The 27734-nt window shown below is 41.5% G+C and overlaps 1 protein-coding gene across 1 annotated transcript in view; it reads right to left on the reverse strand.

The window, feature by feature from the left end:
- DNAH5 (dynein axonemal heavy chain 5) overlaps positions 1–27734 on the reverse strand; it is a 315641-nt gene that overhangs the window by 167910 nt on the left and 119997 nt on the right. The window contains exons 14-22 of the mRNA XM_065584236.1: positions 24296–24617; positions 19085–19291; positions 13335–13506; positions 11651–11796; positions 8137–8311; positions 7212–7451; positions 3209–3399; positions 3009–3108; positions 1064–1200 (exon numbers count right to left, since the gene is read on the reverse strand). Coding sequence (XP_065440308.1) covers positions 1064–1200; positions 3009–3108; positions 3209–3399; positions 7212–7451; positions 8137–8311; positions 11651–11796; positions 13335–13506; positions 19085–19291; positions 24296–24617 — 1690 coding nt within the window. The remainder of the gene's footprint in view (positions 1–1063; positions 1201–3008; positions 3109–3208; positions 3400–7211; positions 7452–8136; positions 8312–11650; positions 11797–13334; positions 13507–19084; positions 19292–24295; positions 24618–27734) is intronic.

Consider the following 27734-nt stretch of genomic DNA (forward strand, 5'->3'; position numbering starts at 1 on the left):
TTTATATGTTAGGCAGAACAGTGTTTAGGCCTTTTGCACACTGATGATGTACTGTGACATGCACATTCTCAACTGTGGCCTTTATTCCATCCATGAATGTATGCATTTCTGGCTAAATCTTCAATGCAGTTACCAGCCCTAAATGATGAGCTGGGTTCTGAGCAGATACAGGGTAGAGCAAAGTAAATCCCCCCTCCCAGGCTGCAGAGCACCTTCAAAAGCCAGTGGCTCTGAGTAGGCCCAGCAGACACTCGTTGCCCCTACAACAATACAGTCTCTGGGCCTATGGCTGACCTAGGGTGATCAGACAGCAAATGTGAAAAATCGGGACGGGGGTGGGGGGTAATAGGAGCCTATATAAGAAAAAGATCCAAAAATCGGGACTGTCCCTATAAAATCGGGACATCTGGTGACCATAGACTCACCCCTTTCACACCATGACATGCAAGGAATATACACCCATAGGGTCATCTCCCCACAGCCAGACCACTGCACCTCAGGCAGCTGAACATCTATGCCCCCCTCCACAGCTGCAGAGGCAGCAGCTGGATTTTCCTCTGAGGGCTTAATACACCAGTCTTACTGAGGCACTCCCACTAGCTTTGGCAGAACTTTTACTTGAGTACTCAGGATCTTGCCTTCTCACTAATACATTTCTATAGCAAGTGTCTGGTCACTAGTGAAAAATTACCACCTCATCCTGTCAAAAATCATTAAGATGTACTAGCTACACTCTTTCAGATGTGTCCAGTGGGGTAGTTCACACCCTGGGGACTTATTATCCATGTTTAGTTTTATGTTAAACAATAAGCTTAAACTCCCATAAAGCTTTCAGGGCTGTGTGCTTTTTTACTGTTCAAAGTTACCCTTTCTAGACATGATGCAACTTTGCAACTACAAATGTTCTCTCTCCACCATCACAGTTTCTCTTGTTCTCATTAAGCAATTTTTATAAGCATGTCACCATCCTATATACATTAGCCCAGTGTTGTAGGCTCCTTATATTTCATGGCATAAGGAGTGCCATAGATAGTAAGATTCAACCATAACCCTGCTTGCTTACCTTTTTGGTAGAACTGAGGACAGTACTAAGTACAGAGACCAATTTAATAATTTCCTTGTTCTCAGAAACACTTTTGTAGTAGTTTTTGTTTTGCACTGGAGCAGGCAAGTTTGCAGTTGCTATTTCTGAGGTGGTATCTAAAAGGACAGAGCCATTGAAAGTATTTGTAAAGACCAATTTAAGAAAATGTTATAATTCTCAGTTCGACAAAACTCCCAAGTTGAAGACATGTAGTCTCTCAATAGGCATTCCCTCTAAGTCTTAATATTTTAATCAATCAAAAGAGTATAGTCAATTTTACAAGTGGCTGATACAAAGCCATTCTTCACCAAAGACACCTAGTGAAGAGACAATCCTTGTCACCAAATAGCCACCTGTTCACTTCAAGCTCCCCAGCACAGAGTAGGGCAGTGCACTCTGTTTCGGTCTCACCCGAACAATCCCTGTTTTTCTTTCTTTCAAGGAGTTTATATCATGTACATCACTTGGAGTGACTAAGCCAAAAGTGTGGTATTTGGAAGCAGCATCAACCAGCTCTGGAGGAAGACAAAATCAAATCATCTCAAGCAGAGGGAGATGGGCCACCATTCACGTATATTGATATTAATGAAAGGGGGAATCCCAAAAGGGCACCCTCTCCATCCTATGTCCTAAAAAATGGAAGTACTAAATTAGCATTATGTGTACTTAAGTATTACTTCAAGGATGGTCCAGTGATTAAGGTGCTAGGCTAGGACTTGGGAGACCTGGCTTCAAGTCCCTGCTCTCCCATAGACTTCCTGTGGCAACTCTGGGCTAGTCCCTTGAACTCTTGGCCTCAGTTCACCATCTGTAAAACAGGAGTACTAGCACTTCCCTATCTTACCAGGGTGATGTGAGGATAAATATATTAGCAGGTTTGAGGCATTCAGATACACAGTCCCTATTAGTGTAGTAAGTACCCAAGATAAATAGATACAAACGATGAATTTGGCTTAAGTTTAAATTTACTCCAACACTACTACACTACTATAAATCACTACCCAGGAAGTAGACACCACCTTAAAATGTATTTTTAATCACATAAGTATCTGAATGTAAGTGGCTGCACAGACAGTCACAAAATAAACTTTGTCTTTAAATGTTCATATTGCAGTGTTAGTCTACATGCACCCCATCCTGAAACCCTCAGAGCAGCTTCTCTGTGACCACTACAATCACTTGTGCAATACATTTTCTTATACTGAAGAACTGAAATGTAAGTGCACTCTGCTTTTGGTGTAAAGTAACATTCTAAAGGGGTAAGGTAAGTGCAGGTCTAAAGACTATATTGTGGCAGTGAAGACACAGTGCACATTGGAGTGGTCATGGAAACATTCCACCATAGTGGAGTCCCCACAAACATTTTGGCTACCTCAGCCAGAATTTCCATGAAGGTACTAGGAGGGCTAATCATCACAGAGCCAGGGCTGCCACACCTTTAGCAGGGTACAATAAGCACTCTCCTTAAGCCAGTTCAGGTAATTCGGAGGGGGAAGGGCAGCCAGCATATCCCTCATCCCCCGCTGCTTCCTGCAGCCCCCATTGGCCTGGAGCAGTGAACCGCGGCCAGTGGGAGCCGCGATTGGCCGAACCTGCGGACGGGGCAGGTAAACAAACAGGCCCGGCCCGCCAGGGACTTTCCCTGAACAAGCGGCGGACCGGCTTTGAGAACCACTACTGTAGACTCTCCTGGTCCTCATATACCAGGATAGCAAGCACAGGGATTGTGCCCAGCCCCTCACTGTATTTGCACCCTCTTCCGCTCGTGCACCACAAATCTGTCCTCCAGGGTGATATAATATTAGTGTATTCTGAGTGATATCATCTTCATATCCAAGTAGTTATACATATCCCAGAACACATACCGTAGGAGACACAACATTTATGTCTAAATCTGAGGCAGTGATATTATAAAGTTAATTACCCTGAGCATTTTTTACTCCAGTCTCTCTCATTCCATCATCAGAATCACTGTCTTCGCTACTGCGCCGCAAAGCAGCTATTTTTCTTTCTAGCATTTTTTTCTGTGTAGGAAGTAGAATGATCATATTTATTTTCTGTCAGAAATTTTTCAAGAGCGGGATTTTTAAATATATTTTAAAAGGAAGTCTACTGAAGACAAACCTTAGACATTCTCTCTTTACTCCACTGACCAACTCCTTTCATGACACTGACAATACTCTCCACAGCTTTATTAAGTGTTTGCTGTACCTCATCCAAAGCTGGCATCATAACGATATTTGGGATAGACAAGTTAATGCTAGTCCGAAAAATAGGCTGAGCACTCTGTTTTTGCTTAGAAGCACTGTCATTGTCTAAAGGAAAAACAAAACCGATTGTTATAAGTAGAGTTTTAAAAACCTGTTCAGTATTCTTTATTTTGTCCATAGATATGAAACTAAACCAATTTACAGTGATCTGTTCTCACCATCTATAGCTTTTTTTAAATATAGCATATTGGTGGTTACTGAACTTAGTATTGTTTAGGGGAACACTTATTCCAGCTACTTATTTTGTAACTGAGGCTCCATTAAAAGACTCTGAAGTCAATAGCAATACAAAAATCCTCTAAACTCTTATGCCATTACTTTATGCACTCTCCCCCCACCACAACAGCTGATTGGTACACAAACATTAGAACAAAACTATCGGCAAATAATCTGATTTGTGCACTCAAATACAAATTTGTAAATAAAGAACATAAGAACGGCCGTACCGGGTCAGACCAAAGGTCCATCTAGCCCAGTATCCTGTCTACCGACAGTGGCCAATGCCAGGTGCCCCAGAGGGAGTGGACCAACAGGCAATGATCAAGTGATCTCTCTCCTGCCATCCATCTCCATCCTCTGACAAACAGAGGCTAGGGACACCATTCCTTACCCATCCTGGCTAATAGCCATTAATGGACTTAACCACCATGAATTTATCCAGTTCTCTTTTAAACGCTGTTATAGTCCTAGCCTTCACAACCTCCTCAGGTAAGGGGTTCCACAAGTTGACTGTGCGCTGCGTGAAGAAGAACTTCCTTTTATTTGTTTTAAACCTGCTGCCTATTAATTTCATTTGGTGACCCCTAGTTCTTGTATTATGGGAATAAGTAAATAACTTTTCCTTATCCACTTTCTCCACATCACTCATGATTTTATATACCTCTATCATATCCCCCCTTAGTCTCCTCTTTTCCAAGCTGAAGAGTCCTAGCCTCTTTAATCTCTCCTCATATGGGACCCGTTCCAAACCCCTAATCATTTTAGTTGCCCTTTTCTGAACCTTTTCTAGTGCCAGTATATCTTTTTTGAGATGAGGAGACCACATACGCAGTATTCGAGATGTGGGCGTACCATCGATTTATAGAAGGGCAATAATATAGTCTCAGTCTTATTCTCTATTCCCTTTTTAATGATCCCTAACATCCTGTTTGCTTTTTTGACCGCCTCTGCACACTGCGCGGACATCTTCAGAGAACTATCCACGATAACTCCAAGATCTTTTTCCTGACTTGTTGTAGCTAAATTAGCCCCCATCATATTATATATATAGTTGGGGTTATTTTTTCCAATGTGCATTACTTTACATTTATCCACATTAAATTTCATTTGCCATTTTGTTGCCCAATCACTTAGTTTTGTGAGATCTTTTTGAAGTTCATCACAGTCTGCTTTGGTTTTAACTATCTTGAGCAGTTTAGTATCATCTGCAAACTTTGCCACCTCACTGTTTACCTCTTTCTCCAGATCATTTATAAATAAGTTGAATAGGATTGGTCCGAGGACTGACCCTTGGGGAACACCACTAGTTACCCCTCTCCATTCTGAGAATTTACCATTAATTCCTACCCTTTGTTCCCGGTCTTTTAACCAGTTCTCAATCCATGAAAGGACCTTCCCTTTTATCCCTTGACAACTTAATTTATGTAAGAGCCTTTGGTGAGGGATCTTGTCAAAGGCTTTCTGGAAATCTAAGTACACTATGTCCACTGGATCCCCCTTGTCCACTTGTTTGTTGACCCCTTCAAAGAACTCTAATAGATTAGTAAGACACGATTTCCCTTTACAGAAACCATGTTGACTATTGCTCAACAGTTTATGTTTTTCTATGTGTCTGACAATTTTATTCTTAACTATTGTTTCAACTAATTTGCCTGGTACCGATGTTAGACTTACCGGTCTGTAATTGCCGGGATCACCTCTAGAGCCCTTTTTAAATATTGGCGTTACATTAGCTAACTTCCAGTCATTGGGTACAGAAGCCGATTTAAAGGACAGGTTACAAACCTTAGTTAATAGTTCCGCAACTTCACATTTGAGTTCTTTCAGAACTCTTGGGTGAATGCCATCTGGTCCCGGTGACTTGTTAATGTTAAGTTTATCAATTAATTCCAAAACCTCCTCTAGTGACACTTCAATCTGTGACAGTTCCTCAGATTTGTCACCTACAAAAGCTGGCTCAGGTTTGGGAATCTCCCTAACATCCTCAGCCGTGAAGACTGAAGCAAAGAATCCATTTAGTTTCTCCGCAATGACTTTATCGTCTTTAAGTGCTCCTTTTGTATCTCGATCATCAAGGGGCCCCACTGGTTGTTTAGCAGGCTTCCTGCTTCTGATATACTTAAAAAACATTTTGTTATTTCCTTTGGAGTTTTTAGCTAGCCGTTCTTCAAACACCTCATTGGCTTTTCTTATTACATTCTTGCACTTAATCTGGCAGCGTTTATGCTCCTTTCTATTTGCCTCAATAGGATTTGACTTCCACTTTTTAAAGGAAGTCTTTTTATCTCTCACTGCTTCTTTTACATGGTTGTTAAGCCACGGTGGCTCTTTTTTAGTTCTTTTACTGTGTTTCTTAATTTGGGGTATACATTGAAGTTGGGCCTCTATTATAGTGTCTTTAAAAAGCACCCATGCAGCTTGCAGGGATTTCACTTTAGTCACTGTACTTTTTAACTTCTGTTTAACTAACCCCCTCATTTTTGCATAGTTCCCCCTTTTGAAATTAAATGCCACAGTGTTGGGCTGTTGAGATGTTCTTCCCACCACCGGGATGTTGAATGGTATTGTATTATGGTCACTATTTCCAAGCGGTCCTGTTATAGTTACCTCTTGGACCAGCTCCTGCGCTCCACTCAGGACTAAATCTAGAGTTGCCTCTCCCCTTGTGGGTTCCCGTACCAGCTGCTCCATGAAGCAGCAGTCATTTAAAGTATCGAGAAATTTTATCTCTGCATTTCATCCTGAAGTGAAATGTTCCCAGTCAATATGGGGATAATTGAAATCCCCCACTATTATTGGGTTCTTAATTTTGATAGCCTCTCTAATTTCCCTTAGCATTTCATCATCACTATCACTGTCCTGGTCAGGTGGTCTATAATAGATCCCTAATGTTATATTCTTATTAGAGCATGAAATTTCTATCCATAGAGATTCTATGCAACATGTGGATTCACTTAAGATTTTTACTTCATTTGATTCTACATTTTCTTTCACATATAGTGCCACCCCCTCTCCCCCGCACGACCTTAAATAGGATATGAATTTTTGAATTCTCAAATATTGTGTTGCACAAAATTGCAGATGCAACTTAGATGAAAGATGGAAGCCTCTAATTTTATTTATGTCTTTAAAGGTGGGCTGCCAAGAAAATAAACTGGATTTGTGTCCACTCTCATGATATATGAACAAGTCCTAAAAGACCTGTGTTTGTCTGTGGCTGCTTGTCAGCTAAGAAGCAGAGGGAGTTGATACCTGTAGTGCCAAAACCTCTCTATATAAACTTCAAGACCCAACAGGTTACAGTGTCCCAGATTTTCAGTTACAAAGTCTGGTCACCCTATGCACACACAAGGCTACACCTACTTACATACATCTGGCCCCAAAATACTTATATTTAATTTTGCCATAATAAACATAACCCACCAGTAGCTGGGGATTCATCTTATGGGGAAAATTCCCTCGGAAACGTACAACGCAGGCAACTGTGGTGTAACAAGCCAGCCCACAAAATTGCTTGCTCACCTATTCCACCCTCCTTTGAAGATCTGGCCTTGGGTTAGCATGATATTAGGATACCATGTCTAATTGTTTTTTTCAGCACACTAATTAAAATGTAAAGTAGTAGAACCTATGGCTACCTAAGAAGTTGATCGCAGAAGAGGCATGAATGCGCTTGCGTATGGTCTCCAGAGTGTTCCGAGTGACCTTCAAAAGGGCATCAATATTGCGGTGATTGAAGTGGGTAAGCAGTTCTTGGGCTTCTTCCTCTAACATTTCCATCTCCTTTCTCTTCTTCTTTGTTAAAGGAGGAGACATCCCAGCCATAATCTGACTTGCTGTATGAGAGGTTGCCAGTTTCTCCTTTCTCCCTTCCTCCTCTATTGTTAAAAGCAAATCAGTAAAATTATAGTAATTTATAACATAATTTAATAAACTATGGAGAGAAAGAGGAATACAATTACATGTCTGGAAATTAACAATTTTTAATACCATCTTTATAAAGACGTGTAAGTGAGTGGATGTCCATAATGTCTTGCCCATGGGTAAATCACTTTGCATTTTACAGTGACCTGAAGACTAGATTCTATATTCAATACAGACCTAGTAGATTTACCTCTGGGAATGTGAAGATACATCTTTTTGCCTATCCAGTCAAGCCTTGTCCTTTCTCTATGAAATGTGGTGGCCAAATAATGCCTATCACTGCTAGCTTCTGTGACATGGACACTTGGCTGTGCAGGTTGGATTGATGTCACTAGCCTACTTCACATAAGGAAAGCAGCTGAAAGGTTTCGTATCACCTTTCAGTCACTCTAAACTAGATTCAAGCCTGTAATCTGTAGGTGTGAAAGTCTCTAAGTATCAAATTCACTATTAGCCCTCTGGGCCCCCAGCATATTTTATCTACATGTACAGACAACTAAGTGTGAAGCAAAGACAACTGCTTTTGCATCCGAAGAAGTGGGCTGTAGCCCATGAAAGCTTATGCTCAAACAAATTTGTTAGTCTCTAAGGTGCCACAAGTACTCCTGTTCTTTTTGCTTTTGAAGTGTTTCCTCTTACCTGTACTTTCATTCACCTCACTCGTTTCAGCATTGACTGGACGCAGAATTGACTTCTCATTTTCTCCTTTGGAATGCACCTCTGTGTCCAACAACATGTTTATCAGCTCATTGGCTGCTTCTTCCACCAATGAGCTTTTCAAATGCAAAGTATGTGCACCTTGAACACAGAGCTCCTATCAATAAATACAGCAAATACTGTTGAGTCTGATTTTTTTTTTAGTCTTTGCTGGCACACAAAACTTTGAGTGGTACATTATCCTATAAGTAATTCCACTACCATCAATAAGGCTAGACATGGAATAAGGTATGTAAGTTGATCAAGTGTGCAGTGTCATGAACTGAAGCAATCTCATGATTATTTTGATATTTGTTTTTCTTAAAGCGCCGGAATCTGGTACTGCATGAGAATCTCAGCTTTTATTAAAAAAAAACACTTTCTAGGTTTAATTAATTTAAAAGCTCAAAAAAATCAGAAGACACATAGACAGCCAAAATTTACTTTTAAAAATATCTTGATTTTTGGGAAGGGGCCTAATTCATGATTTTGAACGATTATGTTAGCAATAGCAAGTCTGGCACGATCAGGCTTTCTCAACAATAGTGTTTTTCAAGGTCATTTTGTTTAGTTTAATGAGTCACATGACTTTGCTCAGCATTTGCACCAAACTATTAAGTTTTCATAAGGAACGCTACAGAGAAAGGGAAGAAGCTGCATAATCCAGCCTGTCACATTTATATCAGCAAATTTGTTTTGCTTTGTTTTGTTTTCTTTAAAAAAAAAAAAACTCTCCAATTTTGAATCAGTTAGCCAGTCCAGATGGAGCATTAATCAATTCCATGTTATTCTTTCATCAGGTCACAAGGGAAATACTGGTGAGCGCTGCATTCATGGTTAAGATTGGCAGGCGGGATACCAAAACTTTTTTAGAGCAACAGTGATTAAAGTGAAATAGTTAACAGAAAGTATGGGAAGAGGACAAAATATTAACACAGAGCAGTTACATATCTATTCTTAGTGTAATTTCATTAGGGCTGGTCAAAAGTGTTCAAAACAGAAAGTTTAATTTTAAATTGAAAAATATGGGGAAGTTCCCACCTTTTCGCTTCTATTAATTTCCCATGGAAAAAAAGTGAGGAAGAGCTCCAGAATTTAAAATTGAGAAACTGAAATTTTTTTTACAAGTTTAACTGATTGACAAAAAGTTTTGACTTTTAATAGAAATCATGTTATTTTATATAGTGGAACTATTTCAGAACATTTCAATTCAGCCTCTGATTTTGGACCTGTGATCAATAGTGGGTGCAGCTTTGCAGAAGCACTGAAGCAGCACATGAGATAGAGGGCTTCAATAATTTTCGATGAGATGTCTTTCCATTCTGATTTTCTAATCAGTAACCTGATGTCTAAAGTATCAAGATATCTATCAAGAAGGTTAGTCTTCTCTGCTACAGGTATCTGCAATTGACTGCACCTATAACACATCTCCCCATTGTCAGTAGAGTGTCAAAAATCAAAATCCATCTTTAAGAGGTCAGCTCTAAAACTTTTATTTTTGCTACATGTGTTATAACTGTACTAGGACACTCCTCGCTACACAGTAAGGCTGATGGTCTCCTTTCTTGGGTGCACTGGAGGCCGATGGCTTCACCTCATAGTCCACTGAGAAGTTTCACACAAACAGGTATTCTAGTTCAATATAATCAATAACTGGAAAGATTTTCCTTTAGCACATTTTAATGTTCTAATACATGTAATATACTATGTTTCCAATAATCAAGATCACTTCCAATTGTGACTTAGGCTTGGTCTGCACATTTTTGTTCCAGTGCAACCATTAAATTAAGGTTGTGATTTTTTTTTAAACCCAGTAAATTATGCCAGCACAACCCCTAGGGGGGATGCAGTTATTCCAGTATAAAGGCAAAGCTTATTTTCTTTCCCTTATGGGAATAAACTAGAACAGTGTAATGCACCTTTATCCCAGTTCAACTGCATCCACAACACAGAGTTGTATCACTCATTATGCTGGTATAGTTAATGGTATGGTTCAACTTTTCAGTTTAGACAAGTCCTTACTTTGCCACTTGCTCCTGTTTAGAATTTATTCATTCAGGACTGTTTTCACTACTACAGGTGTATTTGCATCAATGTACCTACTAGAATCCCCATATTTAGGGTTACCACAGCAGCACTCCAATTCTTTATCCAGCCCTAGACATTTTCTTATCTGTTTTCCCACTTACTGCTAGCTATCTAAATCCAAATTATAGTTGTATCCACAATATTTCAAATGTACAGATTATGGATGCCCATTACCTTTGTATCACTGACCACTGCATGCATTGGGGGCTTTAAACTACCCTCCCGCCACCAATAGGTTACATCCTAACTACACTGAAGGGAGAGCATTCAGGTATGATTACTTCAGCAGCAGAGTCCAGGGAAGGGGTAGGGACGGTTTTATGGCCTGCAGCATGCAGGGGGTCAGACCAGATGATCATAATGGTCCCTTAAAGTCTATGAGTCTTCTCAGAGGGTCTTTCATGGAAATTATATTACACAATTGCCTAGAAATGCCCTGCTTGCTGTATCTTACTGCTTTAAGAATCATGGAAATCTGACCATGCTAACACTTACGTGAGTAGTCACATGACATCACTGCAACTACTTATGGATATAAGAACTAGCTCAATGAGGACGGTTAAATAATTCGGTTAGTTGTTTTAAGAGAAACCCTGGAACTGAAAGCCCATGGAACGTCAGTTAAAAATTAATTTGTTCTTTGTTTGCAATTTTAAATTCTGTAAGTAATTCTAACACCTCATTCCAGAATTCACTGTGATTTAACCAGCAATACTTGTTTTCATTTGCCTATTACATGTGAAAACTAAAAACTTGAATATGATTGGGTTAACTCATACCCTTCTGTGGGGAATGAAGTCTTTCCAAGGACCTACTCTTTTGCAATGTCTCAGGGATAGGGTTTGCCTGTGCACTGGCCCCTCTATCCAGATCAGCTCAAGAGGCCATGGGGATAAAAAAAAACTGCAAATTCCCAACCATCTCCATAGTACTACTCTCAAGGGCAGTTGAGAGCTGACCCCTCCGGTCAGCCAAAGCATGTTCACAGGCAACTCCAGCCCTTCTTGCTTCACAGAAACCATGTCATGACAAGTGTCAGACCTCTAAGACAGTGAGAGGAAAAAGGGTGAATGGAAGCTCTTCAAATTAAGTTCATTGGTGTAAAACAGGACAAGGAGTAACTACCATAGCCTGTCTGACACTGGAAGCTCAACAAGCCACCTCATAACTGAAACATTTGTGCATTTTAAACATGTCACTCTCAGAGAACTGGGACATTTTTAGTCATTCTCATTATCAAATTACTTCAGTAATTTAAATCATTAGTGCAGTGTTCATGTCTAATGAAAAGCATGTCATACTCACTCAGGAAGCACATACTTCAATGTAGAGTAACTAAACATATTTTTAGAAGAGTAAGTCTCATAACCTTAGTCATCTGGAGAAATTCCTCACAGGTAAGCGGTTCATCTTCTGGCAGTTCACAAAGCGTCACACTGCTCATTTCTTGTAGAACAGCATCAATACGAAATTCTATCAGATCATTCACTCGATCAAGCAGCAGCTCCAGCTCAGCTTTCCAAACAAAAGATCATGCAAAAAAAAAAATCCAAAAGAGGTTCAAAGGGAGGAGATGGTAGTTGTTATAAAGCCCCCCCCCCAATTCCTTTCTCATGCTTTTGCCCTCAACATGCTGATATATTTGGACTGATCACATTAGATTACATCAAATTTTCTTTCATTTTAAGTGTTATGACTTAAGGAGTAAGGTTTATGAATTCATGAAATAAAGTTTTTCTAAGAACTACCATTTTAGCATGTGTGCAACAGACAATGTGCAGCAAAATCTGGCCCCAGTTTCATCATATAATAACACTACCTAGTACTCAAAAACTCAGAATTTGCAATTAAGAAATTTGCCACTTATGAGGGGCAACAAGCAACAAAGTTTTTTCCTTTATACAGATTAATTTACTGACCGTCCATATAGCCAAACTAATATTAAAACATTTTGACAAGGTATACCACCCTGCCCTTAAATAACTTTTTTTAACTTCAAAGACGCTCGCAAGCATTATCCGCACCATTTTTTTTTCCTTCTAGATGTTTCGGTTGAGAGAGTTTAAGTGACTGCTCAAGCTCAGCATACCTGGATCTGACATGAATTAACGGTGGAGTACAATATGTGACAAACACCCACAATCAGGGACCCAGGTCATTTATGGATAGGTAACTTAATGTTGCAGGATTCACTTTGTGAGTCATGTTAAGCGCCATTTCCTGTATTTTTTTCTGATATAAGTAAACTTAGTTATTAGAGATGAAAGAACTTTTGGGTGGGATGTAGGTATCTTTGGCACTACATGGATCTGAAGTAAGCCAGATCTCTTGACCTTTGGGACAGGCTACAAAACCCATCTCTTCTCCCAGGCTGTTGCAGACGAAGGTGCATCCCATACAATGTTATTTATATTCTCTTTTCAGTTTTTTTTTTTTTTAGTTTTGTGAGGCCTGTGGAGTTTATTTTTGCTTGTACCAGTATGACAGCACATGCTAAAAATTCAAAAGGCACTGGTGCCCTGGATGGCAGCTTATGTATTAGTGGATTTACAAGCGTTTTAGAAAAAAATGCTAATTCAGTAAGATAAGAAGTTGTTCAGTGACAACATAAGAGGACCTTTACGTAAAGGTGCAGAGAAGCCCAGACAAGGTAGAGATTGATATGTGGTAGCTGCTGGGGAAGTGGAGGAGAATATCACAATTGTGAAGTTTGATAGAGTTTTCCCCTTTCCCTCCTATTTTCTTCAAGTATTGGCATGCTGCAGGCATGTACACATGGAAGTAAAATGGTGTATACCCCAGACAGCCCCACTGAGATCCCAGGGAAGTCAGTGAGATTGAACTGAATTTAAGGCAGCTCAGAATTTGGCTCCCAGGGGTGAATAAACATTACAGTACATTACGGGTGAGAATTTTGGTGTTTTAATTTATGCAACAGTATAATTTGTATGATAAAAATGAATGTTGCACTCAACATTGGACTGTATATCTGGATTGAAGCAAACAACTCAGAGTTTAGTGGAAGAATGCTGATTCGCTACAAGCATGCTTACCTAGTTTGTCAAAAATATTATTTATGTATTTCTCAGTGTTCAAGGAGGTCCAGTTTAGTGAAGTTAAACCAGGCTGAATAGCATCATCTACATTAGCTAAGTGAGGAGCCATTAGTTGATCAATGGGTGTTTGTATTTTTGATTTAATTCTCTTATATTCTGCCAGCATCATCTGAAATAAATGGAGGGTAATAACACTAATTAACAAGCACAATGCAAACCTTTCGCTATGCTGATATTTGCATCTAGTTTCATTAAAAACAAAGTTCCACGCTTCATGAAAAGTCAGGTTTTTATTATTTTCCATTTTATAAAAAAGTATTTTGGAAACAATGAAACACTTGATTCTTTTCACATTGGCTTTAACTCTGTATTTTTAATGACCCTACTAATCCTTAAGAATCCTAAAGTCTCCTACAAAAAATACCACGAACACTTGATCACTGAAATGCACTACCACTACTGCACAACATAATTGGAGCAATGGGAAGAGAAGAACTAACGTAAATGAAACTTTGAGGGGACCTCAGTGTCACCGTCTAATCAGAATTAGAATTCGGCTAGGATAACCAAATTAACATCCTTGCTGAAAACAAAATGTTATATTGAACATATTGATCAGGGCCTCTTACATTTAATCTAGTAGACAGCACTTCCAACAGTGCCACTTAGTACAATGACAGGATATAAGTCCAGTACACCACCTAGGGACAAGTTCTAAAAGGCACCCGTTAGCTTTGGGTACCCACCTTAACTCTCCTAAAGCCTAATTTTTCCACAGATGAGTGAGTATCTGCAAACTAACCTAAGCAATTGTAGTGCCAAGTGGATCCACACCTGTGAAATATTAGGTCTCAGATGACTCAAGCTGGGCATCCAAAATTTAAGGTTGCTTTTTTCAGTTTTTGGTCTCAGGCCGAGATGCTGCAGCCAAGTGTGGATGGGTGCAGCATTCTAACGCAGAGGAACAGTTTAACATCACCATACCAATGGATATCCTGAGTCAGACCAATGGTCCATCTAATCGAGTATCCTATCTTTCAGCAGTGGTCAGTGCCAGATGTTTCAGAGGGAATCAATAGAACAGAGCAATTTGGACATGTGATCTAGCCCCAGCTTCTGGCAGCCAGAAGTTTATGGACACCTGGAGCATGGGGCTGCATCTCTGACCATCTGGGCTAATAGCCATTGATGTACCTATCCTTCATGAACTTATCTAATTCTTTTTTTATCCCAGTTATACTTTTGCCTTTCACTACATTTCCTGACAATGAGTTCCACGGGTTGACTGAGCACTGTGTGAAGAAAAACTTCCTTCCTTTAAATCTGCTGCCTATTAATTTCCTTGGGTGACCGCTAGTTCTTGTGTTATGCTAAGGGGTTAATAACACTTCCTTATTCACTTTCTCCACACTATTCATGATTTTATATACCTGTATCATATCCTTTCATCAGTCATCTCTTTGCTAAGCTGACCAGTCCCAGTCTTTTTAATCTCTCCTCATATGGAAACTGTTCCATCCCGCTAATCATTTTGTTGCCCTTCTCTGTACTTTTTCCAATTCTAATACATCCTTTTTGAGATGGTGTGACAGGGTGTGCATACCCCACACTAGCAAGAAAGGGTTAATCCCACCCTCAGACCGTGCTGGGCATGCTCCAACTGCTATGCTAGTATAAAGGAGAACAGCTCAGCTCAGTCTGGGATGACTGCCAAAAAGGAAGGATGCTTGGTGGAGGCTCCAGCCCAGGAGCCGCTACAGCCCTTACCTCCAGGAGCCGGAGATCCCAAGAACCAGACCGGAGACCTGTTGCCTACAGCTAACCAGTTGCAGTCAGAGTCTTAGGGAATTACCTGCACCAAAGAGCCCAAAGACCCCAACGTCAAACAGACCACAACTTCAGGAAACAGGGTAAGAAGTGTCCCAGGGAGGGGGAGCGAGTGAGTTGTAACCTCCTTAAAGCAGAGTCAGTGTGTTGCAGTAGGATCCTTGCTGACTGGGTGGTGGACTCACTTGCCACTGGCAGGACCCTGGGCAGGGACCCAGTGAAGCAGGGAGGGCCCGGGTTCCCCTACACCAGGTGTCACCCCCCCTGGGTGGCGACCCCTGACTCTGGCCACTAGGCCACACAGCCCGGCACTCAAGGGCCACCACTTTGTTTTGGACCACTAGGCCATGCAGTCCTGAACACCAGCATAGCCACTTTTACTCTGGCCATTGAGCCAAAGTATCTTGAATCCCAGGACAGTCTGGTAGACTGTAACTGCAGTGCCACCACACCCACGATCCACCCCAAAGGGGGACGGGATGTGCATACACTGCAACAGATGAGGTGACCAGTACAGCAAGCAGTATTCACGGTGGGGGTGTATCATGGATTTAGATCGTGGCATTATATTTTCTTTCTTATTATCTATCCCTTGCCTAATGGTGCCTAACATTCTGTTACTGTTTTTGACTGCTGCTGCACATTGAGCAGATGTCTTCAGAGAACTAGCCACAACAACTCCAAGATCTCTTTCTTGAGTGGTAACAGCTGTTTTAAACCCATCATTTTGTATATATAGTGGAGATTATGTTTTCCAATGCTCATTACTTTGCACTTATCAATAATGAATTTCATCTGTCATTTTGTTCCCAGTCACACAGTTTTGCGAGATCCAGGGCTGGCTCCAGGGTTTTGGCCGCCCCAAGCAGCCAAAAAAAAAAAAAAAAGCCGCGATCGCGATCTGCGGCGGCAATTCGGCGGGAGGTCCTTCGCTCCGAGCGGGAGTGAGGGACCGTCCGCCGAATTGCCGCTGAATAGCTGGACGTGCCGCCCCCCTCCGGAGTGGCCGCCCCAAGCACCTGCTTGCCAGGCTGGTGCCTGGAGCCAGCCCTGGTGAGATCCCTTTGTAACTATTCACTGTCAGCTTTGGACTTAACTATTTTGAATAATTTTGTGTCATCTGCAAATTTTGCCTCCTCACTCTTCATTCCCTTTTCCAGATCATTTATGAACATGTTGAACAGCACAGGTCCCAGGGCAGATCCTGGGAGGCCGCATTATTTACCGCTCTCCATTGTGAAAACTTACCACTTATTCCTACCTTTGTTTCCCATCTTTTTATCCAGTTATTGATCCCTGAGAGGACCTTCTCTCTTATCCCATGACTCCTTACTTTGCTTAAGAGCCTTTGTTGAGGGACTTTGTCAAAGGCTATCTGAAAGTCCAAGTACACTAAATGCACTGCATCACCCTGTGCACATGCTTGTTGACACTCTAAAGGAATCCTAATAGATAGATGAGGCATGATTTCCCTTTACAAAAGCCACGTTGACTCTTCCCCAACATATTGTGTTCATCATCCATGTATCTGATAATTCTGTCCTTTACTATAGTTTCAACCAACTTGCCTGATACTGAAGTTAGGTTTAACAAGCTGTAATTGCCAGGATTATCTCTGGAGCCTTTTTGAAAAATCAGTGTTTGCTGTATTAAGTAGTTTGGACATTAAATGCTAAAAAGGTTGGTAAACTGTAAGAAGTAGGTTTAGTTTTGGTGGATCAGGGGGTCAAGTCTACATATGGATCTGATATTGGTGCTAAAGTCTTTTTTCTGCAATACCTTTTCATGGGACCTAAATGATAATACAAGTAAATTAGTAGTCAGAATTTTGAATATTTTTGAGACCCAAAGCCTAATTTTTTAAAGAAAGGCCATCTTTTAACAGCCCAGTCAAAAGACATCATATGAAGATATTCTGATAACTGGTGATGCAGTTTTAAGTTTAAAAGGAGTTAGCAGAATATGTTTTTAACAAATCTATGAATATTCCTGGAAATCTGATATAAAGATATCCAGAGGCTACAAACATTTAGTTTGAAATATACTTGCTTCACTACTGTGTGATCTTACCACACACAACAGCATGACAAGATGCCACTGCCCACCACTGAAATGTATATATAAAGGAGGACAAAGATAGAAATGGTATTCTATAATCACCCTGGTTTGTAATAAGTCCAAACCAGTTGTTTAAATTGATAAGTGACCTAATCTGTTTGAGTTTCTTGAAATCCAAAAGTTTTGAGTACGAACCAATCTATAGGCCTCTTCCTGAACTCTCCACAGGTTTTACTTGCCAAGAGTTCCTTCTCAGCCATGTAAACATGACTCCCCTCAAGCTCTATTTCCAAGAAAGGGGCTCCTGCATTACCCAGAACACTGACTTCTCCTGTTTCTCAGCATGGCAAAACAAGAATGGTCAGAAACAGGCCTCCTTTCCTCTATTTTATTATACGGGCATCTCAGCAGAGTCACAGGGCTCTTTCTTGAAGTGGACCAGAGCACCTCCGCATCATTCTTTGAAATCAGCATATTAAGCCAATGAAGCTTTCCCCAGGACTTGCTTCCTCTCCTGAAACCCAGTCTATTAACAGTAGCTAAAAGTCAGCTTTGACCCTCTCTGCTCTGAGCCAGACCAATGGGTCTCTAGAAGAATGATGGAGATAAAAACAGTCTAGGTACAAGCTTTTTACTGAAACCCTTTACTCGCACTCTAGTGACAACTGGCTCTCACAACCCAACCATAAAGTTTCAGAATATTTTTTTGAAATTTGTCATAGTATGAAACATTTGACAGCTTCAAAGTACTGCAAAAGCATCAAGCAATCATTACAGTGCCCGTATGAGAAAATAATTATTCCCTTACACATATGAAGAAAAGGAGCAACAAGAGGGGGGTGAGCTGAAGGAGATGAGTTCAAAAAGCTTATATTATATATTCGTATTGCAGTAGCACACAAAGACTCCAGTTAGGACTAGGTGCTATACAAAAAGGGTATGTCTACACTTTAATAAAAAACCCATGGCATTGAGTCTCAGAGCTCAGCCTCGGGCTGCAGGACTAAAAATAGCAGTGTAAACATTGAGGCTCGGGCTGGAGCCTGGGCTCTGAGACCCTCCCCCTCTCAGCCCTGTGAGCCAGGCCAGCTGCAGTCATGGCATGGGCCTTTTATTGCACTGTAGACATACCCAGAGAAAATGAGAATCCCTGACCCAAGAGCTTGCAGTAAAATCATGAGATTTCCCTACCAGCCATCTTCCATCCTTGGTCACATTCGTTTGAGCCTAATGATTGCTGCTGGCTTGTATCACTGCTGATGGCAGCTAACTTCCCAAAAGGAAATTAAGAGACAAGGGGAGAAACCAAAACTCCATCTTCTCTCTACATCTTCTAGCACAGCAGGCCCAAAAAGTACACCAAGTGTAATGCTGGTGCAGCAGCTGCACTGCCTAGTTACTGGAGTCTTTGTGTCTATCCAAGGCACAATACTTTTATGGGCAACTGCTGGGTCGGCATGCCTCATTGCTGTCCCCTACCCAGATTGTGCTCAAAGCTGTGCTCACAGTTGTGTTTGAGAAATGTCAACTGTTTTGCCTGAACTCATACAGCAATAAGGTTATATTACTTAGGAAGTGCTTCCACCCCTCCAAACTTCTAGACCTCAGTGCCTTCCTTCCACACTGCCATGCCTCCTAGAGGTTATGTTTAAGAACAAAGTCATAGTAGCACCTAAAAAATTGCATGAAAAAGATGGAGGTGAACTGTCAAGTCCTTTTCCCACCTTAATCACTTTCCTGGTGCATAGTAGTCTGAATTTGTTCATTTTCAATCTTTAAATAAGATAGTATTTTTATCTTTCATGAAATTATTGGAGCTTTCAATAGCTCTATGCAGATCTAAACGAATAAAATAAACCTACCTGCAGTTGATTGAAATTCTTCTTGTATGAGTCTTGCTTTTGCTGTAGAGCAATGGCGAAAGGCGGGATTTCAAGGTGCATGTGAGCCATGCACTCTGTTTCCCGAATTAAAGTCAATATCTGAGGGTCAAAATTCACAAATAATTCTCCTGTCTCTGGAGCCTTCACCAGCAGGGATGCTTGAAGCCCTGTTTTCGTTACTTCAATCTGCAGGAAACAAGAAACAGTCTTGCCAAATAATCACAACCAAGTCAATACTATGCTCTGAATTTGGATTCAAATATACACATAGAATCTGAATTACAAAAGTGCTAGTGGAAACAAATTAATACTCAAATCTGATACAGTCTGAATGTAAGCTTAATATCACCTCCATGTAGATTAGAGTGAAAAACTGCCTTCCTGCCAAGCTAAGTAACTACCTAGATTTTCTTCTGAATTTTGGGCCTGTTGTAATAATTGGGCGTACAAGTTTACCCTAATTGTGAGCTCAACTGTAAAAAGTGGGTAATGATGCATGAATTGTCACAATGACCTATTATATAAAATTATTTCAAAAAAGGTAAAGAAACTCAAAAAATTTAAATTAATTTAAACAAGAAGGGCTTCACTAATACCACTCAAGGACTGTTAAAATCATGCCTGGTGAACAAAAAAAGCTAAGGACCAAAAATGTATAAACAAAAACTGGTGTGTCAGAAATTAGGACTAATTAGTAACAAAACAGCAAGGAAATGGGCTATTCTATCTCTCTCTCCTTTTTATGGTCATTTAAAAAAAAACTTTGGGGGAAAAATTGGCTTCTGGAGCTAGCTTCACTATCATGGCTTCCACCCCCACTGTCTCCTGGGACCCCAGGCTTCATCATCCTATACAAAGAAGTGTCCTGACCAACCTGGGCAAAAAAATAGGGTGGGGGGGGGGAGCCCAGATGACATTGCCACCTCTTCTAGCTCCAGCTGAATCCTGAGCACCATCTGGGTTCTGAGACTTTATCTCCCCCATCCTTTCCTTCCTTATTTCTTTTCTTTCCTATCTCTCTCCTTTTTGCTTTCTGTTTAATAAGAGTCGGACTTAACTGGCCAAAGCTATATATTTTGCAACACTGCTGTGAGCCTGCACACCTAAAAACAGTGCCCACCTAAACAGCCTGCTAACAAAACAATATGCTGTGCCTGTGTTTTCTCAGTAAGTTTACATGTACCAGTCAACAAGAAAAAGACAGAGCTGCATTTTCTAACTTTGCTATTCTTTTCTCTTCTCTTTTGTGCGTGTTTGTCTTTTTAGAAAATGGAATCCAAGTTTAGCAGCCACAATAACAGCTCCCGCCCAGCTCAACTAACTTCTCTTTTCATCAAAAAGGACAGCTATTACCAGCTTTAATACAATCTAAAAAACTGTCAGACAAGGGGGTTTTCCTTCTAAAAATTCTCCAGCTAAAAAATGGAAACAAAAAGTCAGTTAAAATAAAAGCCTTACTTAATACTTGAATAAGCCCTTCTCCCATCCCCTTCACCCCACCCCCATCCCCACCAGCGCTTCTTTTCTGTATCTTCAATAAGAGGTTTAAAAGCTTTTAATGGTGTTTCAGAGTAGCAACCATGTTAGTCTGTATCCGCAAAAAGAACAGGAGTACTTGTGGCACCTTAGAGACTAACAAATTTATTAGAGCATAAGCTTTCGTGGGCTACTGCCCACTTCTTCAGATGCATCCGAAGAAGTGGGCAGTAGCCCACGAAAGCTTATGCTCTAATAAATTTGTTAGTCTCTAAGGTGCCACAAGTACTCCTGTTCTTTTTAATGGTGTGTTTGCTATGGTACTAAGCAGGCTAAGGTCTCTATATACCAAACTCCAAACCTTATTTAAAACTGTCTAACATTCAACTGTAACTGGGTTATGTTAACACCTTTAGCTCTTTGGGAACCTTTATTCCACCTAAATTAATCAGGCAGGCAACGAACATGAAAATTAATGCAGCAACACAGATTGGAGCTATGAAGGAAGTAGTGTCACAAACAGAATGGAGAGCCTCCCAAGGCCATAGAAATGTAGGGCTGAAAAGGACTCTGAGAGATCACATCGTCCAGCCCCCTGCACTGATGCAAGATCAAGTATTCCTAGACCATCCCTGGCAGGTGTTTGTCTAACCTGTTCCTAAAAACCTCCAGTGATAGAGATTTCACAACCCCTCTTTGAAGGCTTTTCCAATGCTTAACTACCCTTATTGTTGATTTCAGATAATTTTTCCCGTTTGTCATGGTCCTTTGGAAGTTTAATCCTGTCCTCCAGAGTGATTGCAACATCTCCCAGCTTGCTGTCATCCACAGGTTTTATAAAAAATACTCTCCATTCCATTATCCAAGTCACTATTGAAATGACTGAATAGTACTGGACTCTGGACAGACCCTTGCAGGACCCCACTAGATTCGTCCTCCCAGTGTGGCAGCAAATCACTCAACTTTTTTTTGAATAGTTTTTCAACAAGTTGCAAACCTACATTATAATAATTTCATCTAGGCCACATTTCCCTAGACTATGAGAATGTCACATATAACAGTTCAAAAGCCTTACTGAAATCAAGCTATATCATAGCTTCTGCTTGCCCCTATTCACTAGTAACTGCATCAAAAAAGGAAATAAGGTTGGTTTGGCACGATTTGTTCTGGACAAATCCATGCTGGCTATTACTTATAACACTGTTATCCTCTAGATCAGGGGTCCAAGGCTGCAGGCTCTGGCCAGGAGGTGCTTACCACAGGTGGCTCCCGTCAGGTGGCACAGCAGGGCTCTGGCCCCACATCCCAGAAGCGGCTGGCTGCTGGTATGTCGCTGTGCGCCCCTTCGGGGAGGGGGGCAGCGGGTTTCCGTGCACTGCCCACGCCCATAAGCAGCGCCCCCGCAGCTCCCATTAGCCGGTTTCCAGCCAATGGGAGCTTTGAGGACGGTGCTGGGGGGTGGGGGCAGCGCACAGAGCCACCTCCCCTCCCCTGCTAGTGGCTCGCAGAGACGTACCAGCAGCCAGCCGCTTCTGGGACCTTACCTGTAGTAAGTGCCTCCTTGCCAGAGTCTGCACCTCGTACCCCATCCCATACCCCAACCCCTTGCTCCAGGTCAGAACCCCCACCTGCATCCAAACTCCCTCTAACTCTACAAGTAGCTTTGCATGTGATGTGGCTCTCAAAATGTTTCGGTCAAAGACAAAAACAAAAAAATGGCTCTTCTTCTTTGAAAAGTTACCGACCCCTGCTCTAGATGCTTACAAATATAATAAAATTTGAAAAAATGACAGATCTGTATTTATAGTTATTTGGGGGTAAGTGGAACACAGCTTCTTGCCTTGTATGGGAAATAATCCCAACCTGAACTACCTGCTGCTGCTATGTCTCAGCCATAACTATGCTACTATATGTCCATTCCTCATTATTATCTCCCCCTTGATCATCATTATGCGTTCAAAAGTTGTAGATAATGGCTGCCTAAGCAATACTCTGCCATGTGATTTATCCCATGTTGGGCACAGTATTTTACTTTCCAATCAGATATGTAGGAGATCTTTTCACCATATTTCAAGGGCCAAAACACACTTATAGAGGCTGCTCAAACAGTGTCACAAATTCATTGAACACAACTGCAATAATTCATGATCTCAGGAAGCTGTCAAGTCATTTCACGTCTTGCAAGTTCATTAATAATAATTCAGCTAATATGACTGTACATTACTCAAGATGTTACTGTTCCATAACATTCATTGTGCAAATAAGGCAGCACAACTTTCCCACAAAGAAATTCTGGAGTTCCCACATTTCTGTTAAGAGATTCATTATCCCCTCCACCCTAGCTGGGGTGGTGCAATCCTTTTCCTCATGCAGGTATTATGTTTTTTCACTCAATTTTTTAAAACACTTCTCCATGAAGTATCCCTTACGCCTTTTCCCATCCTGTACTAACATAAGCACACAAGCCCAGTATTGCTGCAAGCTTACTTTTAATGTCCAAACTCTTTCATCACCAATATATGTTGAACAGAACTAGACTGACACAACACTACAAGAGATCATGGTGGTAACTATCTTACTGTAGAAAGAGGGAGATGGACAAGATAACACTCTTTTAGCAAAAATTAGAGACAGAAAAGATCTAGTTGGTGACTAACCTTTGGAATGGCCAAAGTGGTCTATGCAAGGAGTTGCTAGCAGCACAGAGGAGGAGTGTTTCTGTTATGTTCCCAATAACTACTGGACAGGCCATCTGGAGACCAGGTACAGAAACCAACTCTAGATCTCTCATGGTAGGATGTAATGGTAAAGACAAGTCCCTCCAGTATCTCTAAAGCTTTGCAACATGTCAGCCAGGCCACATGAGTTTCAAGCTGATGGTAACATAATAAGTCATTCAGCAGTCACTGAAGAGCAGTGACTATTTCTAAGTGTCCATCAAATCCCTATTTCTATAAAGGAAAATCATACCTTGTCAAGTGGGTGTACTAAGAAGAGAGCATGTAGGAAGCTTTTATCATCACGAGTGCTCCTACAGCAGCAAAGAAGGAGCTTAGCCTTGTTCTCAAGCACTGAGATGGCAGTCTAGTCCATATCTATCCACCCTCTGTGGCTTCAAACAAGTATGATCTGCCAGCACAGTAATGCTGCCAGCCCCCTACTGCTGCTATGAACAGTAAGGATAGAATTTGCCTGGAGTGCATAGTATGCTGCCTGAACTAGGGACACATTTCATTTTGAGCTAGGCACTTCAACAGGAAAGTTGGCCAGATTCTCTTCAGAAAACAATCTGTGGGACACAGCAGAGTATGAGGGCCTGCAAAGGAGCCTGTTACAGAGCCTTGATTATGGTTTAAGTTCTATGCCAGCCCCATCCCATGACACTTTAAAGCAGCATAGAAAGTGCTCTAAAGTTGAGCTGTTGGCCATGACCTCCAAGAGGCCATCTGCCAGTGGAAAATAGCCAAAGCACAGTAACACTCTGGTCATTCCCTCTCCCACCCAATTTTTATCCCCGTGCTGGGAGCTGCAGGAGAAGGTATAGTAGCTAGCTATACCAGTACTCTGCTAGTTAGGGACTTCTTATACCATGGCAATCCACTTATCCCATGTTTATGCAGCATCTAACACCGTGGGTCCCTAGGCATTAATATAGCAGCAAAAATACTAAAAACAATTCAACTTTCAGTCACAGCAGCAAGTGAAACATTTTACCTGCTGAAGCCATCCCCTGTGATAAATAACCTCAAACTCCAAGAGGACTTTTGCCACTTTGTTATAGTTACGAACTATGCGCTTGGCTTCTCCTGTCTGCAGAACAGTGGGATGCTGTTGGAAGAGGTCCATTGGTTCCTGGATCCTGTGGAAGAGTTGGCGTGCCCACAAGATCTTACCAGCTATTGGTGGCAGGTTACGAGCCAAAGGAGGGTCATTTTTCTGTTTAGTGTACAGCTTAGAGACCATCTCAATGTCATGACCATAGTTCTGAAGGATTTTCTGGTATTTTTCATCAATGCCAAGATTGGGGATTTCTAATCTGATAAAAAAAAAAAAACAAGGATGATCATTGGAAAATTTGCCACAAGACTTCAGTGATTAGGGGGCTCTTCTAGTTTTGAGTTTGAATGTACAATCATTTTTACACACTTTTGTATGCTCTGTGGAGAACAAATGCATTCTCAGCCTGACATTCAGCAACACCTTCCAAAATACATCCCTACCAGAAACTAGGCCAGGTTTAGACAGTGTAACAGAAAGTGTTTCTAAATAAGCCTAGAAATATCCCTCTATCACACATATAAAGGGAATCTCACTAGTGCTAACTTCAAGTGTAACCTCACATGGTTTTCAACAAGTAGTAACACAACCCTGAACCCACCAATGGCCTGAAATACAGGAACTCAGTTATACAGAATAGGGCAGAAGAATTGTGACAGTGCAGACTGAGCTTGCCCTTCATTCTGCCATTTTAATGATTGAAAGCAGTACTCATAGACTCATAGACTTCAAGGTCAGAAGGGACCATTATGATCATCTAGTCTGACCTCCCGCATGATGCAGGCCACAAAAGCTGACCCAACCCCTTTCCCTTGACTCTGCTGTTGAAGTCCCCAAATTCTGTGATTTAAAGACTTCAAGTTGCAGAGAATCCTCCAGCTAGCGACCCCTGCCCCATGCTGCGGAGGAAGGCAAAAAACCTCCAGGGCCTCTGCCAATCTACCCTGGAGGAAAACTCCTTCCCAGCCCCAAATATGGCTATGAGTAGAACCCCGAGCATGTAGGCAAGACTCTCCAGCCAGACCCTCATTGGCCATTGATACTATTTACCAGCGATGGCACGCTGTTGATTTGACTAAAATCACGTTATCCCATTAAACCATTCCCTCCATAAACTTATCTAGCTTAATCTTAAAGCCCGATAGGTCCTCCGCCCCCACTGTTTCCCTCGGAAGGCTGTTCCAATATTTCACCCCTCTGATGGTTAGAAACCTTCGTCTAATTTCAAGCCTAAACTTCCCCATGGCCAGTTTATATCCGTTCGTTCTTGTGTCCAGATTAGTACTGAGCTGAAATAATTCTTCTCCCTCCCTGGTATTTATCCCTCTGATATATTTAAAGAGAGCAATCATATCCTCCCTCAGCCTTCTTTTGGTTAGGCTAAACAAACCGAGCTCCTCGAGTCTCCTTTCATACGACAGGTTTTCCATTCCTCTGATCATCCTAGTGGCCCTTCTCTGTACCCGTTCCAGTTTGAGTTCATCCTTTTTAAACATCGGAGACCAGAACTGCACACAGTACTCCAAATGTGGTCTCACCAGTGCCTTGTACAACGGAAGCAGCACCTCCTTATCCCTACTAGATATACCTCGCCTAATGCATCCCAAGACCGCATTGGCTTTTTTCACTGCTACGTCACATTGCCGACTCATAGTCATCCTGCGGTCTGCCAGGACTCCGAGGTCTTTCTCCTCCTCCGTTACTTCCAACCGATGCGTCCCCAGCTTGTAACTAAAATTCTTGTTAGTCATCCCTAAATGCATCACCTTACACTTTTCACTATTAAATTTCATCCTATTTCTGTTACTCCAATTTACAAGGTCATTCAAGTCTCCCTGCAGAATATCCCGATCTTCCTCCGAATTGGCAATACCTCCCAACTTTGTGTCATCCGCAAACTTTATCAGCCCACTTCTACATTTGGTTCCGAGGTCAGTAATAAATAGATTAAATAAAATGAGACCCAAAACCGAACCTTGAGGAACTCCACTGGTGACCTCCCTCCAACCTGACAGTTCACCTTTCAGTATGACCCGCTGCAGTCTCCCCATTAACCAGTTCCTTATCCACCTCTGGATTTTCATATTGATCCCCATCTTTTCCAATTTAACCAATAATTCCTCGTGCGGTACCGTATCAAACGCTTTACTGAAATCGAGGTATATTAGGTCCACCGCATTTCCCTTATCTAATAAGTCTGTTACTTTGTCAAAGAAGGAGATCAGATTGGTTTGGCACGATCTGCCTTTGGTAAAACCATGTTGTAATTTGTCACAATTGCCATTGACCTCAACGTCCTTAACTACTTTCTCCTTCAAAATTTTCTCCAGGACCTTGCATACTACAGATGTTAAACTGACAGGCCTGTAGTTACCCGGGTCACTTTTTTTCCCTTTCTTGAAAATAGGAACCACATTAGCTATTCTCCAGTCCAACGGTACCACCCCCGAGTTTAAAGATTCATTAAAAATTATCGCTAAGGGGCCTGCTATTTCTCGCGCCAGTTCCTTCAATATTCTCGGATGAAGATTATCCGGTCCACCCGACTTAGTCCCGTTAAGGTGTTCAAGTTTGGCTTCTACCTCGGATATGGTAATCCCCCCTCCTTTATTCCCTTCAGTCACGCTGCCACTATTCCTAAGCCCTTCATTTGCCTCATTAAAGACCGATGCAAAATATTCGTTTCGATATTGTGCCATGCCTAGATTATCCTTAATCTCCACTCCAGCTACAGTCTTCAGCGGTCCCACTTCTTCTTTCTTCCTTTTCTTCCTATTTATATGGCTATAAAACCTCTTGCTGTTGGTTTTAATTCCCCTCGCAAGGTCCAACTCTACACGGCTTTTGGCCTTTCTCACTCCATCTCTACATGCTCTGACCTCCATAAGGTAAGTTTCCTTACTGATCCCCCCCCTTCCACTCTTTGTACGCTTTCTGTTTTTTCTTAATCCCCCCTTTGAGACGCTCAGTCATCCAGCTCGGTCTAAATCTCTTGCCTACTAACCGTTTTCCCTTTCTCGGGATACAGGCCTCCGACAGCTCCTGTAACTTTAACTTAAAATAATCCCAGGCATCATCTGCCTTTAGATCCATAAATATGTTAGCCCAATCCACTTCCCTAACCAGTCCTCTTAATTTATTAAAATTAGCCTTTTTAAAGTTGTAAACCCTAGTCTCCGATTTAATTCTGTTAATCCTTCCATTTAGTTTAAACCGAATTAGCTCATGATCACTCGAGCCAAGGTTGTCCCCTACAACCATTTCCTCAACGAGGTCCTCACTACTGACCAAAACCAAATCTAAAATGGCCTCCCCCCTCATCGGTTCAGCCACTACTTGATGAAGGAATTCATCAGCAAGCACATCTAGGAACATC

Source organism: Chrysemys picta, chromosome 2 (assembly GCF_011386835.1).
Source record: "Chrysemys picta bellii isolate R12L10 chromosome 2, ASM1138683v2, whole genome shotgun sequence".
Taxonomy (NCBI): Eukaryota; Metazoa; Chordata; order Testudines; family Emydidae; genus Chrysemys; species Chrysemys picta.